The sequence below is a fragment of the Epinephelus lanceolatus genome, chromosome 2 (genome assembly GCF_041903045.1).
Source record: "Epinephelus lanceolatus isolate andai-2023 chromosome 2, ASM4190304v1, whole genome shotgun sequence".
NCBI classification, from domain to species: Eukaryota; Metazoa; Chordata; class Actinopteri; order Perciformes; family Serranidae; genus Epinephelus; species Epinephelus lanceolatus.
In genome coordinates, this window is record NC_135735.1 from 31,418,942 (window position 1) to 31,438,627 (window position 19,686).

A 19,686-nucleotide genomic window follows, 5' to 3' on the forward strand; every position below is an offset into this window, starting at 1 on the left:
CTATTTCCTATATTAGTTATTCCTCATAGTGGCTCAGAGGACTGAAGTGAGAGTCCCAATTTCCAACAAAGTCACAGGTCAGAAGCAGGGATGCAAATTTATTATGAATGGTGCCGATATTTAAAACTTAAGTGCATTAGGCATACAGATGCATGCCTAAACCAGAAAAGATTATTATGTGATTAAAAAGTAAAGCTGAACTGTGATCCTGCTGACTATAGGCATTTATTTTTGTTGACATATTTTTACTACAACAGCATTGGAAGCTTTTTAAGGTCTGACAAAACTGCTAATGTAACACTTAGGTAAGTGGACTTAACTGAACTACAATTCCTCATTACAAAGAAAGAAAATTGTCAATCTGCTCAAATCACTAACTGACAAAAAAAATAATAATTCTGCAAATGCTAACATGCTTTCAAGTTAGAAGCAAAGTGAAGAGCAGAGACTGGGAAAGGAGGCTGGAAAAACATGTTTGATCAATAAGCAACTGGTTGGACTTGAAGAGGTACATGAGGCAATGAGTGATACAAACATTTTGTTTTTAAAGAGAGATGATAGTAGAGGCAAATTTGTTTGCTGGCAAAACAAATGACCTTTTGCTAAGCCCCACCCCCTTTTGATTAGTCTGACAAGCTGTCAGAGGAGACCACACTGTAACTAACTGCACTCTCTGAAGAAATATTATTGTATTTGTGGAAAAATGAAAGAGTGATTCCAGAGAAAAGCAGACAGAGGGGTCTACAATCTGTGTTTGAAGGATATATCCAGGATGTCTGACTCAGCAGCAACATCAGGTTAAAAAGACAAAGATAGTTAGAAGCTAAAGCCGAACTATAGGCTACAGATCACAGTGTAAAAGTGAACCACCACATCACTGCTGATCGCCACAGAAAACAATGAATATAAAGGGAAACTTCACCAATACTGAACCAGCTGTGTGGCATCGCAGTGTGTGCAGATGAACAGTGTTTGGCTTCACCCGGTGCAGCTGCCAGCACCCGGAACGGGCAGGGATCTCCAGGGGAAGTCAAACAACGTTCATCTGGGCACAATGTGATGACATACAGCTGGTTGAATATCAGCAAAGTTTCCCTGCTTCCCTTCACTGGTTCCTGTACAGCAGGGTCGGCCTTTATTCAGTGTTATAATCATGAAAAAGCAAAAGCAGCATGTGTATACATTCAGTAGGCTATATCTTCAGTAGCTAGCTAGCTAACCCTACACTTTTCAGGGTTTGATTTTGGTTTTGGAACAGGGAAGAAACGTATATCTTTTTCCAACCTCTCCAGGTAACGAGTATTATTAATACATGAAGTGCCCCAGGCACAACATTTAGCTCCAGATCCACAAAGCCAGCCTGAAAATGAAGGAAATCTGAAACTATTGCATTAGAGTCAATGGAGCACAGCTGTGTTGTTGTCGGACCCTGGTCTGAGCTGGCCCAATGCTACGTTATGATTGGCCAGTCTGTGTCCAGAGGTGGGGCTTAGCAAAGGGTCAATTGCATCAAATGAGGTAGCTGTCCCCTCATGATCAGAAAAGTAGCTTTATTACCAAAGACACTCAACACTGAGGTGAATAAAGTTCAAGAAAAAAACAATAAAAGAGCTAAAAATGAACTACACTTATTCCTTTGGAAAAGTACTAGTCTGTAATACCTCTAAACTGCAGCCTGTGTTTTTTTTACTGAACACATACAAACACGCACTCAAACACACATATTACCTGTAAAGGTGTATCTGTTGGCATTTCCGCTGTACACCAACTCCTCATGCGACGGGCATAGGTGTCCCTCAAATTGCAGGTTCTCGGTGTGACTATGAGTGTGACTGTGTGCGTCGGCCATTTTGTATGTGTTATCACTTCTGTTCGTATGTGTAGACAGGCCCCATGTGAGAGTTTCATGAGTGGTGTTGCTGGAAGGTGAGTATGTAGTGGAGGGTGCGTCAGGGTGTGTGTGTGCAGACAGGACCCATGTGCAGGCAGTCGTAGATGGATCGAGGTCACAGGAGCCACAGTAAGCTGTAGATGCTGCAGCTACGGGACACAGAGTGCCCTGCAAGCACTGGTGCTGCACAGAGCACAAGAAGAGAGAGGCAGATAACGAAGAGAGAGTGGAGAGAAAAAGAAGAGATGAGAAGAAGGAGGAGTTAAACAGTAAGAGAGGTCAGGGGAGGAGGAGACAGAGAGGGGTTCAAAATGTTTATTTTGCTAATGTGATTTGTGTGCATGACTGCACAGCACGCAGGCACAGGCAACGACTACAGAAACCTCTTATAGAAGTTTACTATTAACTCATATAAATTCTGAAGTGTCTCTCTGTCTCCCACACACAGGAACATGCAGGATGTGCTAGTTTGTGTGCATGTGTGTGGTAAGCATGGTCCTTAATGACATCATTAGAGCTAATGAGAGTTCCTACCCTTTGTCCCTGTGTGTGTGCCTCTGTTTGTGTATGTGTGTATGCATGTGCCTGTCTCATGCTGACTTAGGAACACACAAACACCACATGACCCCAGTTGATAAATGGAAGATGGCCCAGTCCCCAACTCCTGATGTGACAATGAGTGTGAGTTTGAGAGAGAGAAAGCGAAAGGAAGAAGAAATTCTATCCACCAACATCCGAATACGTTTTTTCTGGTGGAGTAGCTTGTGTTTCTGAAGCGTGGAAGTTACTTGTGAATTTTAACCCTGCAATTATTGGCAATTGACGTAAATGTCTTTTTCAATCCTTATTGACTTTGTCCTTCTGTACATATGGCTTTTTTTAGTTCTTCCCATTTATTTGTCACTGCTCTTTATCCTTCCACACAGGTTATGTTCAGACAAAGGTGGTCCAAATCTGATTTTTTTTTTGTTTGTTTTCATAGATGACTCAGATCTGTTTGTTTTATAACTATGAAAGGCAAAATCAAACAGAATCCGATCTTTTCAATTCTGATTTTGACCACTTTCAGATGTGGTCCTAAATCACACACACGACTGACTTGTGCAATGCGACCTCAGTCTGAACAGTTTTTTTGGGATTCATGCTACTTTTGGTTCACTCTAGATCAGCATCAGTCACAGTACAGCGCTGGTTAGAGTCACCCTGTGAAAACAAACAGGGGGCACTGCTGCCATGGAGGTAGTGAGTGCAGGGACAATGAGGTGTAGAAGACCTCTTAAGTATTTGGAATTACACTTCTGTACATGCAAAACCAATAATGTCACTATCTCACCGCTCCTGGCTCTGAATCTGTGTCCACACGCACCTCTCCATACAGAAGTAGCAGCCACTGATCCACAAAAAGCCATACTTTTTTCTCATTTGTCTCTCTTTCCTCATTCTTGTTATCATCTGCTGACAAATATATGTTATGAAACTGATCATAAAATATCTGTAAATCATTATTTAACTCTGTGAAACAAAAAATAAAATGATGGCAAAACATGCCCCCTTTACTGTAAATGTGGCTGCTGAAGAACAGACTGCTAAGAGATGCCCAGCTTTTGACAAACTTCTAGTGGACATTTGAACCACCGAGAAACAGATGTGAAGGACCTACTTCATGGCACAACTAGGACACATGATTATTAACAAAGAAAGTGTTCGAGAGCCAGAAACAAATTACCTCAAAAATAGTACATGTCTAAGCAAATACAACATAGAAGACATTGATTTACTCGTGTGTATGTACACACAGACACACATACAGATGTGTGTACACCACACACACACACACACACACACACACACACACACACACACACAAACCTGTATCAACAGTCCGGGTGTGGGTTCGTCAGCGCACACGTGTCGTTGAGGATCATAGCCAATCCCATTGCAGCATTCCTCTTCCTGATGTATGACCTTTGACCCACAGCACTGCAGTGTCACTGTGGCATTGCCAGCAGGGTGCATTGTGGGATATCCGTCATAATCCATGCAGCAAAGAGAGGTTGAGGAGTTTATGTACTCCTGACCACAGCAGATAAAACCTAAAGACAAGAAGACGTGCATCACATTATTGTTTTATTTTAATTTTTGATCTTACTGAAGCCGGAAATGATCATTTATGGAACATCTTCCACTGCTCATTTACAGGCTAGAACTGACGTGTTTGTTGAAGGTATACAACGCAGGATTTTCTTAATAACAGTGTTGCCTCTGCTCTCTGCCAATATCGTCTTATTTTATTTTTATTTTGCTGCTTTCAGCCCATCCCTGGACACACCCAGGTGACATCTGGACTTAATAAAATGGAGGCAACCAGGTGTCAAAACATAAGCAGCACACATCCAAGAGGAAGCTACAACAATCAAAGACACATCGATGACAAAATGCAAATATGGAGAGAGTAACGAGAGTGATTTCGCTTTCTCTGGTGATACTGTTTACAAACAGTACTCAAAAAATGGTTGCATAGTATACCTTTAACAATAAGATATACACCAATATAATATTTACTCTCAAAACAATGTTCTCTCAGATATCTTTCCCTCTTTCCAAGTGCTCCTGAAATCAAAGTTTTCCTGCAACTTTATCACACACATCTCTATAATTTACATGCTGTGGTTGTATTTCTGTGTCTCTCTGTGACAAAGAATATCACCCTTTCCATTCTTTTCTTCATCACCTCCTCTGCTTCTCCATACTTAAGCAAGGCATCCTCTAATAATACTCATCCAACTATTCTACCTCTTTCCTCCACTTCAGCCTCCTCACTCTTCTCTGTCTTTTCTCCTGTCTTCCTCCCTCCTTAACCTCTTCTCCTTCATCACTCCGTTACCTTCACCCCCTCGTATTGTATGCTCTTCTTCTCTCCGTACTGTATAGAGATCCAGGCCATGCTGGACTGTATTGTCTCCAAACCCTTATTTTCCCTCCTGCACAGACACAGTATTTATACAGTGTTCTGAATATTAGTGTGTATCTGCTCTTATTGACTCTTCTATACATCCTCCTCTCCGCCTCCCCTGCATGCCTGTTTTCCTCTCCTGTATTCATCTCTTCGCACAGCAGTAATATTCAGGCTGTCTGAGAGTGCACGGGCAGAGGAAGTGTGTTTTTCTGAGAGCTGCCATCTCTGACAGTGATAGGTGATGTCTTTCTGCTACCACTTCACCTTCAGCAGCAAGGTGACATTTAAAATACATGCTATCACTCCATTTCCCAGTAAATGTTTTGCAACTGAATATCAAATTTCAAGCGTGTTTCTTCACGTTCACCTGCGCCCTGTATTTTTAAAATTCAAATAACTTGAGTCACTGGGAATGATTGACAAATTAAAACTGTTTCAAGTGTCTGCATAATTGAAGTAGAAAGACTCGTTCCTGGTGGGGAAAATAATGCTTTGTTGTACAGAACCTACAAAAGGATCTGCTCTATTGTGGATAGAAAAAGTCTTCAGCACAGAATGTCATTCTAGTTGAATGACTGGGGGTATATTTCAAACTCTTATTAATATTCTTTAATAAAATTGTAATTTTGTCAGCAAAAGCCATGTGTCAATAAAGAATGCAAATGTTACACCCTTTTCCCACCAAATTGGGGCATATATGTAGGTTTTTTTTAAACAGAGATAAAAAGGCGACAGACTGTAAAGACTCCCATTGTTTTTTTCCTTTCTTCTTTTCTTATTTTTTTTTTTACTGGTGTGTCCATTTTGATGCATTGGAAAACAGGTTAGTAAACAGTAGAAGGCAGCATAGAGTCCAGTGCAAATGTTAAGGTGGGTACTTCTTTTTTATATCTGTTACTTATCCAGTCCCTCTGGCACACTCGGTGCAGGCTAATTTGGAACAATGTTGAAGCGTTGCTCGGAGCGGTGTGGACAAAATTTGTGACTGAGATGACAAAGAGTCGCAGAAGTTACAGATCACACTGGAAAAGGAGTTAATTTAGCGTGTCCACCCTGGTGTCATGTTTCCATAACTGCAGATCAGAGATGGAGCCGATAAATACCTGTGACTACTGCTGAGTTATTTGCCCTGGGAATGAATTCTGATTGTAACCTTTTCTGTTAAAGACAAAACCCAGATGTTAGTGGGTGTTATCTGTTTTTTTGTTTTTTTTGTCCAGTAGGAAAGGACGTTTATAAAACATAGACCCCAATGACTCCATCTGGGGGGTAGGGGTACCTCCTGCCTACCTTCTTTAACACTATACTGACTAAATAAACTGGTTTCCACTTGGATTTCCAAAACCATACCAATGTGATACCCCAACATAAGAGAGAAGTTCAGTGTGTTAGCTTAAGATTCAATCATGTACATAAGGGTGAAACAAAACTGCTTACAGAGCAGCTACAAAACTAATGAAAGCTAAAGATTAAAGAGGGTAAACATGGTGCCTTCTCTCTGGTGGCTCTCCTAATAACACAAGTTGAGCCAATCTGGTTACTTTGACATCTTAGCTTAGTTGAGGGGGAGGACTGTGAAGCTTTGGCCTTGCAATGGATTAGGGCTATAATATTGTCCTGCTATAACACTGAGTCAGCAAAGTAACCTCCTGCTGTGAGGATGCATTGGAAATACAAATGAGCATGGCATGGCACGGCTCAACTAAAACATCATAACTGTGCTGATGGAAAAAGGACAAATTGTATTTTAATGAGAGAGTCCAATAAGAAAAGCTTCTCATCTTGAATCAGACTGAATTATTATAAGAACCCCTCGGTCTTCTGTGATTATTTAGTTTAGATTTAAAAAATCTAACTTTCATGAGGTATTTAGTAAATTCATCCTAACAGTTGATGACACGCTGATCTGTGGCTCTATCTACCCCCAGCTGTGTTGCCCATTTTATTTGACAGCAGACATTAAACACTAAGTCATTGCTTTGTATCACGGCCTCGCCCTTTAATGGGGCTGCAGCTAGTTGTGGAGTGATAAATAACTTATTGTTTAACAACCCAATCAGCGTTCACTCTTTGCGCACATGAAATGCTGCTCATTTAAGCAATCATTTCACTTAAAGGCCAAAAGTGGGGGATGGCACATATTTTCTCTTGCACTGTTGCAGCGCATTATATCCTCGCCGCATCCATCACGGGCAACATGTGACAGGAAAATGCATGTGCATGTGTGTGTGATTGTGTGACATAAAGGCAGTCTGACGGCTAGTAACTCACTTAGCAGCGGCAGCTGTTGCAGAGCGGGGGCTTGGTGGCCAATTCCCCCAGCGCCTTACTTCAGCTTCAATGACGCGCAAATAAACAGCTCAACACTTTTCCAAAATAGCTTCTCTCCACTCATCCCTTGTCCTCTCTGCATCCTCACCTCTACTCCTCCCTTCCCTCCGGACACCAGGCCCTCTGTGACTCACAGTTTTTACCCGTTTGCCTCCACTCCATTTACTACCTAGCACCCCGTCTTCATGTATCCTTCGACATTGTTCTGTTCAAACTCTCTGCATATCTTCATTCTCTCTCATGCTTTTTCTGACTCTAGGAAATGTAAACTTTATCACCTGTGACCTGAAGTTCGAGAGTTGTCTCCTGCCGCTCCTCCACCCTCCATCTGATTTTCTTCTGTTCTTTTTTCTCTGCATCCCCAACTTCTGTATAAACCTGTATATCCCCATCTCCACAGCTGTCTTTGTCTTCTTCTATGTTCTTACTCCTCATTTTCCCTCTCCTCCATGCTTTATTTTATCTAATTTTCCCATCATCCTATCATACTATTCATCCTCACCTTTCTCTGTTCCAACATTTCTCTTGGCCATGACTCTACTTTTTCCATTCTCCTATTTTCCCCTCATCTTTATGTCTTCCTCATTTCCACCTCCTTTTCCTCTTCCCCTTTCCACGATTGCTCTCTCTATCTCTTCCTCTGCATCCACTCCGTTCATAGGTCTACACTGTTTGTTTACTGTTCTGCAGCTAAACTTCACTATTGTATTATCACCCATTCAGCAGAAATCCAATCCCTGTCTTTGTAAGCGTTATCTGTGTATGGGTGTGTGTGACATGCTTGTACATTTGTGTTAACGTTTTGAAACACACACCTACTATTTTCTCTTCCTCTCTGTGAGGTGTGTGTCCGTGCATGCGTGTGCATGTGCGTGTATGTGTTGACAACATTTTATCACACACCTCTTGTTTTCTCTCTTGCATCGCAGAATGCTTCAGCCCTAATCTTCAGATTTACGTTGGATTTGCATACATTCGTTAATAGCATCGGGAGCGCCGCGTCAACACAAGGTGCTTAGACAACGTGAATTATTATTAGGGTTTCAGTCATTCCATTTAATGATAAGTCAATATTTAGCCCTGCCAATGAACTACTGATAAAAATGTGTGTTGTGGATTAGGGTTATCCGAGCTCTCTAGGAGACCAAAACCCCTCCACAACTTTAAACAAACCAAACACTTTTAAATACGTGAATATATTACAAGGGGTTTGGCACAAAGTGCAGAGCAAGTGCACACATACTCAGTTTGTGTGCACACATACCAACACACACACACACACACACACACACACACACACAGTCACATTGAAGAAGCTTTCATAGACACAGTTTAGTGGCATCTGCAAGGCATACACGCACACAAACTCATAAACAGGAAGGAGCAAGCACAGAGAAGCTGACGTAATTATTAAAATAAGATGCTCTGGATGATTTTAGCTTTTCACAGATACTGTACAACCTTTATGTGGTGGTATATGCCTATATGCTGGCAGAGAGGAAACGCTAAAGATGTGTTTGAAAATGTGTTTTTTTTTTAAATCCATCAATACAGATAGTGATTGGAGAAAGCTTTACTAAACTTAATATAATGATAATTTTGCTTACTTTCATGTATGTTTTTGACAATGTGTCTGAAAATTACACTAATAATATCCCAATCTGAAAACTTTATTCACAAAACCATTGACTGTATAATGTATCTTAATATACAGTTTATATACATAACAATATACAAATGTCACACCTTGAGTTGAGGATAGAGAGCACCAAAAATCTACCCAAAATCATCTACCTTATGCGGCATAAGGAATGAGTGGGATAATCCACCAAACTGTAAATGAGCTACGGTATAAATTCAAAAGTTTAATATTTTGAGAAATATACCTATATCTTCTGTTCTGAAAGAGTTTTATGTTTTCCTTTCCCTCATTGAGACTATGAACAAAACGGGATTTCGTCTTGTACAGATACATGCGTAGACGATAGGAAAAAGGTGCCCAGTGGTGAAAATATTTTTACCACACGGCCAGTCCCCTGGACATTAAATCATCATCGGGTCATCACTGACATGAGTGAACACACTGCTGTCACAGCACACATTGCAATGCAAGGAGAATGTTGGGAGTAATATCCTACATATTTGTGAATCCAGGTACTTTTATGAACCTAAAAATAAGGTAATTGTCTAAAGGTGGTCCTCGGGAACTACGTGCTGTGCCGCTGACACCACTGCCTTAGCGCACAGGGCTTCAGAAAGCAGGAGATGAGAAAAGCCGGGGGGGCAGGCAGACGTCAGATCAGTGCAGAGCACTGGAGCAAAAACACCAACACATCACCAATGGTATGATAATGACATCCACCAACAAGTTTCACTCTCACTGACGTGGAATACTTTCAAAACAGGTAGAGTCATACAATGCCATTGTTTTCATGATTTCAACACATAACTGTTGTTCACAGTGTGGCACTGTCAGGGAAAATAACAGGGTCCGTCCTCTGAAATTGTTGACTATGGGTTTACCGTGTTTTAAAGGTCCAGTGTCTAGGATTTCGTGGCATCTAGCAGTGAGGCTGCAGGACTGAAACTTCTCCCATGTGCCAAGCATATAGGAGAACTATGTTGGCCAATGTGAAAACGTGAAACACTGTCCTATCTAGAGAGCCAGTGTTTGGTCTGTCTGTTCTGGTCTTTGTAAAACATTTTGATGAACTCTGTGGAAAAGGACCTGCTTCATATGTAAATATAACTGGCTCATTCTGGTAACAAAAACACATTTTATCAGGTGATTATAAACTAATGAAAATACAGTTACGAATATTATATACCATGTCTGCCAATACATGCCCCTTAATTCTACACACTGGACCTTTGATGTGTCAGGAACTCAGCACATGTACCTGGCATCATCACTGCTACTTATTTATTTTTGTTGTATTTGAGTTATTGTTTATAGTTGTTTCTAAAACTAATTTCATTTTCAGTGAACTTCTGCTCAATATCTCGGTCACAGCTCCTGAAATACTGATTTTAAGAATCCTTAGCTAACATGTTTGTTAAAAAAAAAACTACATCAGCTCTCCTCAAACTCTCAATAAATATATCAACCTCAAAAATCCAGTATTGGTTGGGCTCCAGTACACACACATGCACACATTCACTGCAGGAAGAAGTGTGTGTGCTTGTGTGTATGTCTGTGTGCACGAGCGCACTTTGTGCTCCAGAGGGGCCAGACTATATGCCATGTCGAGAGATGAAATCGCAGTGGATTGACTTCCTCACACAGTGCACAGTGTTCCCCTGTGGACACACATATGTGGATGTTGGGGCAGCGCGCACACACATAATCAAAGACACACACATACACACCTACTCTTTTCCCAGCTGACTGGTTGTCCTCTTGTCTTTCTGACGTCTTTTTTTTTTTTTTTTTTTTATCTCAACAACATTACCAGCTGGGCATGTGTGTGTGACATTGTGTGCATTTGTGTGTGTGTGTGTGTGTGTGTGTGTGTGCGTGCATCCTTGCATGTTTGTGTCTTGAGTGTTTGTTTCTGTGTGTGTGTGTGTGTGTGTGTGCGTGCTGAGCTTAGGGAAATGCTTTGGTGGCAGTTATATTTTCACCACTCTACAGGGATTCACTAAAAACTGAGACACAGCAAGCAGCTGTTCACGTGTGTTAAAAGTGTCTGTGAGAGAGAGAGGGACTGAGATGGAGATAGAAAAAGTGATAAAGAAAAGAACAACTAAAAGAGTTTGACAAAGTTTTAAAAGAAGGGAAAAAAAGACGGAAAAACAAAAGATGTGGGATGAGATGAGTAAAATTAGCCTAAATAAAAAATGAAACATGTATTTTATAGTCTACTGTGGATGTATGCAGAATATACTGTGCGATGGTGAAAATGTGTCCAGTGAGATTTGGTAATACTGTTTCTACTTTGGGAGCTATCTGCCGCTAGTCTCTATATACAGACTCTACATTCAGTGAATGTAGAGTCTGTAGGCAAACCCCAGAGATCTTGCCTCCAGAAGAAGAGCGGAAGAGCCCTGGTTTCCGGTTTTAGGCTGTTTGTAGTCCGTGTGATATTGATCAATCGCGTTTGAGCTGGCTGCAGTTGTTGCCAGGTTAAACGGTCCGTGCTGTGAACTAACGAGGCGGAACATAACTGCTGTCACTGCAAACTCTGAATCCATCGCAATGGTTCAGCATATTTACTTATATATAAACGGAAGTCGGAAACAGAAATTCGCCTCCTCAAACCAGAATGCCAAAAAATCGGGGGTCTGCCCCCAGAGGCTGTATCGCCGTCTGCCGGTAGTCAGACGCCGAATACAGCCGATGGGTTCCGAGAATGATCTGGTGCAGACTACTGAGCAAATCTGGGCTGGAGTCTTGTGTGATCTTGGGACTCTCTGAAATCTGAGTATGTCGCGTAGATGGGCGTGGTTTTGCAGGACACAGTTGTGCATGCTTTGGCAAGTAGACTTTTAACCTGCGTGCATGTTTCTAAGACTGCACAACAAAATCCTGAATTATTTGGTTTGATGAAAATGAGAAGTTTGACTGAGTGGCAAAGTACGTGCTAGTTTTATTTCTAAAGCTTGGAAAATAGGAAAACCTGGACAGAATAATACAGCATATAATATGAGATAAGTTGAACTGCTGCATTGCCTGTTTGAGCATCTACTGATGACAGAATACAGACCCACATCACCCAAATCTCAGCAGATTTTGTTGTTGAACATAATTTGAATGTCAAGATATTTTAACACTATTTAGTTGTACATATTTTCCAGTATCACACAATGATGGTCAGTTTATGAATTTATCAGCAATCAGGTAAAAGTCATTTGAACATCTGCAGAAGTCTAGCTGTGGTTGCAGCAGTGCCAGCAGTACAAGGAGCAAAAATCTAAGTGTATCATTGTACAGTTAGGCATGGGGTGTCCTGTAGGTTTAATCTTACGGTTACGGCAAAGCTTAGGTTGATAAACAATTTTCAAGGTTACGGTTTTGCCAACTTATACGACAACACGACCTATTGTGATCTGACGCAGGATGAAGGGTCCCAAATGAAATACCACATTTTTATAAGTTCTGCTTAATTTCATGATTCCCACCTGATCTCGCAAATCTAGCTACTTCACAAGGAGAAGCTGTAAACACAGAAACCTCTAACACTTGAAATTATTGTTCTTAGGAACCTTAAAGCTTCCATTTCAAAGAATTTTAGTTTTACTGTTTTGAGTCTTTTGTTTTCAACTCAAGTGTCGTCTCGTGAGGCAGTTGTTGTTTTTTTGTTTGTATGGAAGTTCCATATAAAATAAGAAATTAATGTGATGAAGTACAACCGATTACTAGATCATGATATATACCATCACCATAATATAAAATTAGATAAACTACATGCCGTACATCAGTCAGACATGGAAACAGAGCAGATGCATTCACCTCATAAGTAATCCCTGATGATCTCAACTAGCCAACGCTTACACATTCTGCCCTCAACCCTACCAGAGTCATGGTAGCTGACAACACAATGGTCTATGGCCCACCTCCTTCAGGTCATCCATCACTGTCATTGATGTGATCTGGGAGTTGTTGAGTTAGGGGTGTGGCAGAGGCCCCAAGTAACACCACAATGCTAAATGCTTGCTGGTCATCAAGTAGAGGTTCTCTTACACCTATAGCCTCATTTCCATCATGCAGTATGGTATGGTTCAGTTCAGTTCAGTACGCCTTTTTTCTGTTCCCACTGTGAAAAGTTGTGGATGGTACCAATGGAACCGCTCTGTACCTTCCCCATTTTTGGTCCCCCCTCTGTTGGGGTACCTAGCACACAGATCTGGTACTAAAAGGTGGAGCTGTGAACACTACAGTCCGTTGATTGGTCAACAGCGGACAGTCACTTTACTCAGGGCTGAGTTGTGGCTGGTTTTGAAGGTTGTGTAACCACTGTTCATACCATGGAGAGTTTTACATATATTACTAAACTGTAACTATAAAATTAAAGGATATTTTGCTGCCTCTGGCAGCAGCTGTAGTCTAAGAAAAGAAATAATTTAATTCACTGGGTCGACAGCCAGCATCTTTTAAGGTGGAACATTTACTTGTAATGTTAAGCAATGCATGACATGACTCCATCAACAGACCATTCCATTGGATTTATTGGCTCTCTTGGATGACATACACTTTTAGTAATGAGTGGCTCTTCAAGCGTTTAGGAATATATTATTGTTGACGGGATTATGTGAACTGCATATATTCTAATCCGCACTTGAGGAAAAAAAAGCGTTGCAGAGCCTCGTTCCTGTGGGCTATGGCAACAGTAAACCTCTGCGTTTGCCTTAGAAGAGACTAAATGCACAAACCCACTATTTTTAAATATCCCATCGAGAGAGACTCGTTGCAGCCTGTTTTATTTTGTTCTGAAAATGTCGGAAGTGCAAATCCATTCTGTTTACAATCAAGAAGGTGCAGACTTCCATCTGTGTCACCAGTGATGAGGAAATACAGTAAGTGCTGGACAAAGCAGCAGCAGAGTGACAACAACTCCACTCGCAATTAAGGGTACTGTGGATCTAGGGTCTAGGTACCATGTCTGAAGGGTTACTGTTGGTTCCAAAGGTACCATACCAAAAGTGTTTGGTGGAAACAGGGAGTATTTGTCTATATAAATGCTTCTGAGTCTTGGGTCCATCTCCAGAGGAAATAACTTCTTGCTTTTCCACAGAGTGGGGGAATGGACAGTGTCAGAATAAACAACTTTTTTGACCAAGTGCAACTTTAAGCAGAAGACTGGAGGGAATATAAGGTAACGCATGACATAAAGTAGCATCAGATCACTGCTTCATCAGATTTACAAGAATTTAGAACAGAATTTAAAGTGGGATTTCCACAAGGCACTGAGACATACCGATTATAATACTTCGGCTAACTTTTTACAACCTTTTTAAGTGCAAAATAGGCAGATTTTACCTGCACCAAAAATTCTACAAATTATATCTGTTAAGCTACTCTTTTTGTGTTTCAAAAACATTTACATTTCTATATTATTGCTCACACAAGTGAAGTGTAATCTTCTGAAATTAATAATAATACTGGGAATCCACCTTGACGAGCCAAATGAACTGTGTCTGACAAAATTTTAAACATAACAATGGGCACCTCTGTCATATAATCTGCATGATGTGCTGAAAAAAAGCCACCACTCACTGAAGTGTTGAGTTAAAAGTTGAATAGGAACAAAAGGTTTTAATGCTTGCAAAACTCATTTATGCAAATAAAATATTCTGTCACGGTATTTTTTTTACTACTACATCCTCTATTAATCACTGTTTTTTTCACAATTTGATATGTCGTGGGTCTAGATCTGTGTGTTGGGTTGTGTATGTGAGCTCAATCTGCTGCCCATACCTGGAAGTTAATGTTAACTTTCAATAAATTCACAATGTATAACCGTAACAACATCAACAATTACACAAAGGCAAATAAACTGTGAACATGTGCACACCTACACCCACACACATGCATGCACACACACACAAACACACACACACACAGCAGACTGTCCTCATCTCTGTGCTCCTGACAGCCTCTGGTTTTATTCTTGCCAGTCATTAAAGTAAACCTAATAGAAAAGCCATCATCATAAATACATTAACAGAGAGAGAAATGTCTTCCTGTGTTCAGAGAGTACTCGATCTTCTAAAGCATCCAGACGCTGCTGTTTGGAATGCACTACTGTTGGCCATTTGCTACCCATCATTGATGAGGGGCTTTTGGCAATGATAAACACACACACACACACACACACACACACACACGGACATGCACACTCAGAAACAAATGAGTCTTTTGGCAGAGACAATGAAAGGATGTGTGAAGGATGTGTGTCTCTTTGCATAAAGAAACATGTAAAAATGCAGACACATTCAGACACATATAGAGAACCAGACAGTCAGCCACATACAGAAAGTGAAGCATGCATGCACCAAGTTGAAGTAATAAACCATGCACACTTGCACACACTTATACACACAAACGCATCCACTCTCACAACTCCGCCAGGCTCTGAGTGAGCTAGCTTAACTACTGGGATAATTTCCCTCCAGCAAATGGTCACTGTGCCCTTGAAAAACATATTTGATTATTACTTTTTCTCCCCCTCCTCTTTTTTTCTTTTAGCATCATCACAGCCATTTTCATCACGCGCTCTGATGATGGCACGGCAAGGCGCGTTAAGATAACACCCCGGCACCGCCAGGCTTTTAACACTTAAATGGTGAAAAGGGATATTCAGATTTGTCCTTGAACGTTTGGATGGGGCCTGCTGGGCTGGGACAGAGGGAGGGAGTCGGGGAAGGAGTTAAAGAAATGCATACATCTTTAAGATTCACTTACTTTAAGAAAAAGTGAGGTGGGGAGGGCATTTATGATAGCACCCACAGTGAGAAATGGGAGAGGCGGGGTTGAAGGGCAGATGGAAGAGTTAAAGAACTGTACACTATAACGAAAAAGTGTGAAGGGGAAATGATTAGTGGAGCGCGCACAGTGAGGCAGGGGACTTTGGGAGAGTCAGGGAGCAACGGGAGGCCAAAGACACCACACACGTTCCTTTAAACACCATCTAATCTTACCTAAGTCTTAGCTAAACATCTTACATACAAACTCAGAGAGAGAAGAAAAGAGGAGCAAATGAGGAGCTTAAAAGTTGGTCTCGAACCTGCAGCACAGGAGGAAATGCTGCAAGAAAACTGAGGCACTCCTGTCCAAAAACAAACAGTATTTAATCTACTTGAAAGTGAAATGAAAGCTGTTTAAACAAACTGGCAGATTTGGAAGGGAGGGATTTAGCATGGAGACTTTGTGTTATTGTATAACAACTAGAGAATGCTGAGGAAAGGATTATAGAGACTATCTCAATAATACCCCAAAGACTAAAACTGTCCAGAGCAGAAGCTAGGCCTGCTATTTAAGATGGTATATAAGTGTTACTTTACATAATTGCAGTTACACAATTAATGTAGTTAGTAGGGCTGTACCCTACTTAGATTTATGTCAGTCAAATCAGATTTGGCTGTTTAATATGCGATATTCGAATATTCGGCGATTCGTCTTTTTTACCATCCAAAGTTTTAAAGTTTGAACGGGGCTCAGCGAGATGTTAAGTGTGACAGCGGCATTCATGTAATATAGTAAACAAGCTAACTCCGCTAACGATAAATGAGCATTGTGTAACATTTTTTTGCCGGCACTAGATTTCAAACAAAAGCCAGAGACTGTGTCGTATTAGACAATATTATTTCGGAGCCTTACAATAAAAGTTTCTCTTCCTCTGTACCGCTACATTGCCGACCTAGCTGTCTACACCAAAGAGTAGTGTGAAAGTCAAGAGCGCTCACTCCGTAGCAAAATCTGGGGACCAAAATGTCCCTTGAAGCAATCTCAGTCGACTAAGGTGTTCCGATTGATTCCTATCACCAACTTCCAAAGGGCAGCCCTAGTAGTTAGGCACATAAATTGTAGAAAATAGATCTGAAACCTAAAAAGAGCACTTGTACGCTAAATGGCACATGCAGCTAGCACCTGACAATATAATGTCAGAAACACGTTGGACTCTTAAGTCGGGTAGATGTTAAATTTTGGTTGGAATGACACCTCAGGTTGACGATATTTGAAATGTCTAACAATATTTAGAATTTCATGCTGGGTGGATTCTTACAGTATGAAGTTTTGCAGATGTTTGTTTTCCATACCTATTGACTAAATGTGGTTATTCTATGTCAAGATAACGTTGGCATGAGACGTTTGGAAGACGTTTACTTTACAATTGCTTTACAACACAACTTAGACCCAATAAATATCAACGTCATCTGTCGTCAGTATTCTATGTCAAATTGACATTGGTATTACACGTTGTCCTGGCACTGAATTTTGTCAATTAACGTCACAACCTAAATTAAACCAAGTATTAGCATCTAATAATGTTGGTGGCAGGCTGGGAAGTGAGATGCAAGCCATTACATGGCTGTTGTAAATATTTGTATTAATGTTAAGTTTACTTTATTGGTCTCCCTTGGGAGAAATTTGGTTTGGATGAAGGGAAAAATTGCTGCATAGGTGTTACAAATAGAAAAACAACACAATAAATAAAGGGGAACAAAAAAAAAATACATAGACACATGCACACCCAGTACACAGTAAACTCATACATACACACTCGGATACATGCTACCTATATATATACACACACACACACACACACACACACACACACACACACACACACACAAGTACACAATACAATCACCTCCTCTCATTAATGAGCTTAACTGAGATAGGGATAAAACTGATTAAAACTAAAATATCTCCATCAAATGGGGATGACTCAGTACTATCAATGAGAAACAACTTTCTCTAATTGGGGTAAACTAACCAGGAATGACGTCAACTTAGTTAAACCCAAAAAAACATCTCAGAAGAGCACTGTCCATTGGCTCAGCTTTGTGTTTGTTTCTTGTGTTTCATTGTGGACAGGTTGGGTGAGATGATGTTTCTGACCCTGATTCTATTCCACCTGATTTACACTGGTTTCCTGTTTTGGAATAGTCCAGCTTTGAGCAGCTTTGTGTGTGTGAGTGTGTGTGTGAGTGCTCATACAACAGTGTGTTGCATATTTTTGTCTGAGTGTACACGTTGATGCAGTTCATTGTGTATACACATGCATGCAATGCAATGATGTGTGGTTGTATATGGTTGTTGTTGTTGTTGTGTTTTTGTGTGGATCCTTGTGTGTATATCTACGTGTGCACATGTTCATGCAAGCCAGTACGTGTATCTGTTGCCAGACGGCTGTCTCCTGGCATTGCTGTTCCCCTGCAGTGTGTGTGTATGGTTGTTGACAGTGTGGACGGTAATGTGTGATAGATCGCACTTCAGGGACCCCATAATCACATCAGCCTAACCTAGTCTATCAGCTGGGCACAATGGGATACCCTTCACTCCTCCTTTAATCTGCTCCATCTAGCTCTTCACCACTCTTCTGTTCTCTCTGGGTTTTTTCTCTCACTTACTCCCCCCTCTTTCTCAGTTTTTTTTTCAGTTTCCTTTATTCTATGCATATTTTACATTTTTTTTAAAGTTCTCTTTATTTATTTCTTCCTTTCTTTCTTTCTTTCTTTCTTTCCTTCCTTCCTTTCTTCATTAATTCCTTTCTTTCTTTCTTCTTTCCTTCCCTCTTTCCTTCCTATTTTTCTTCCTTTCAAAAATCTGTCTCTCACTGTATCATTAAAAATACAGAACCCCGGACATGATGAGAGGCAGCAATGAGAGTGAGTGGTGCCAAGGTTAAGTAGCATATCCTATAATAGGTGTTGCTGTGTGCATGTTGTGTGTGTTGATGTGAGTGTCTTGAAACAGACGTGTGGGGTCGAGGTTGCATAGCCAGCCCCAGGGCTCCCCGACAGCGCAGTGCACCCGGCAAATGGCCCTTAGCCTCACTAGCGCCGCTAGCCCTACGATCCATCATACCATATGTTCTCAATGGGGAAGCTAACGCTAATGACTGATGAGTGGATGGGAAGGGGGCACATAAAGGAAGGGAGGGTGGACGAGTAGAAATAGAAGGAGAGAAGGAAGAGAAGGTGGTGGATGGAGAGAGGGGAGCAAGAGGTCAGGGGAAAAAGAAAAGGGGGTGGGGAAACAAGTTGAAGAAAGTAAATATGAAGTTGACAAAGGAGCGGAGGAGATGTGAAATAAATTTCAAAAGGAGATGGAGAGGAAGAGGAGGTAGGGAGCATATGCACTCCTTGGGAGGCCACCTCAAATGAAGGATGACCATATAGCTTGCTCTGTTGGAAGAGAAAAGGATCTAGTGAAGGAGAACAAAAAAAGAAACAGAGTAATGGTTTCTTTTAGTACAATACCTATAAATTATATGTCAAAACAAAATAAACAGCTCTTGCTCCATACATGAGATCAGTGTTTGAGAATAAAAACTCTAAAAGTGAGTTTTACTGACAATTTCATGAATAGAAAACATGTTGGAGGAAAAAAAAATGAAGCAAGAAAAAAAATTTATACTATGGGAGAGTAACAAATGATAACAGACATGAAATTACAAAAAAAGTATCGTTGCTGCTTTCTATGAACTTTTTTTCCCAGCATGGATGTATTTCTGTGTGTGTAGGGATGCTGTGTGTGTGTCAGTGTGTGTGTGTGTGTGTTTGGGGATAGGCTAATGGAGTACTATAGGCCTGCCCATATGGGCCATTGTTTATGTGTGATGAATAGAGTCCACGTGTCTCTCCCTGGCACTCAACACTAAGCGAACCCTGCCGAGGGCACCCTGTTGACTCTGTGTGTGTGTTTGTGTGCGTGTAATATGTCTATACGTGTGAAAGTGTGTTTGCGTGTGTGTTTGCGTGAAGGAAAGAGAATGAGTGTGTATTTGTCCTGCTGTGTGCTTGGCAGTGCCCTCAACGGTGCCATCCCGAGTGTGTTTCA

The 19,686-nt window shown here is 41.0% G+C and overlaps 1 protein-coding gene across 1 annotated transcript in view; it reads right to left on the reverse strand.

Moving 5' to 3' along the window:
- The window catches only part of ush2a (Usher syndrome 2A (autosomal recessive, mild)), a 256,938-nt gene that overhangs the window by 71,221 nt on the left and 166,031 nt on the right, over window positions 1-19,686 (reverse strand). Inside the window, exons 62-63 of the mRNA XM_078160648.1 lie at window positions 3,761-3,984; window positions 1,729-2,074 (exon numbers count right to left, since the gene is read on the reverse strand). Of these exons, the coding sequence (XP_078016774.1) occupies window positions 1,729-2,074; window positions 3,761-3,984 (570 nt within the window). The remainder of the gene's footprint in view (window positions 1-1,728; window positions 2,075-3,760; window positions 3,985-19,686) is intronic.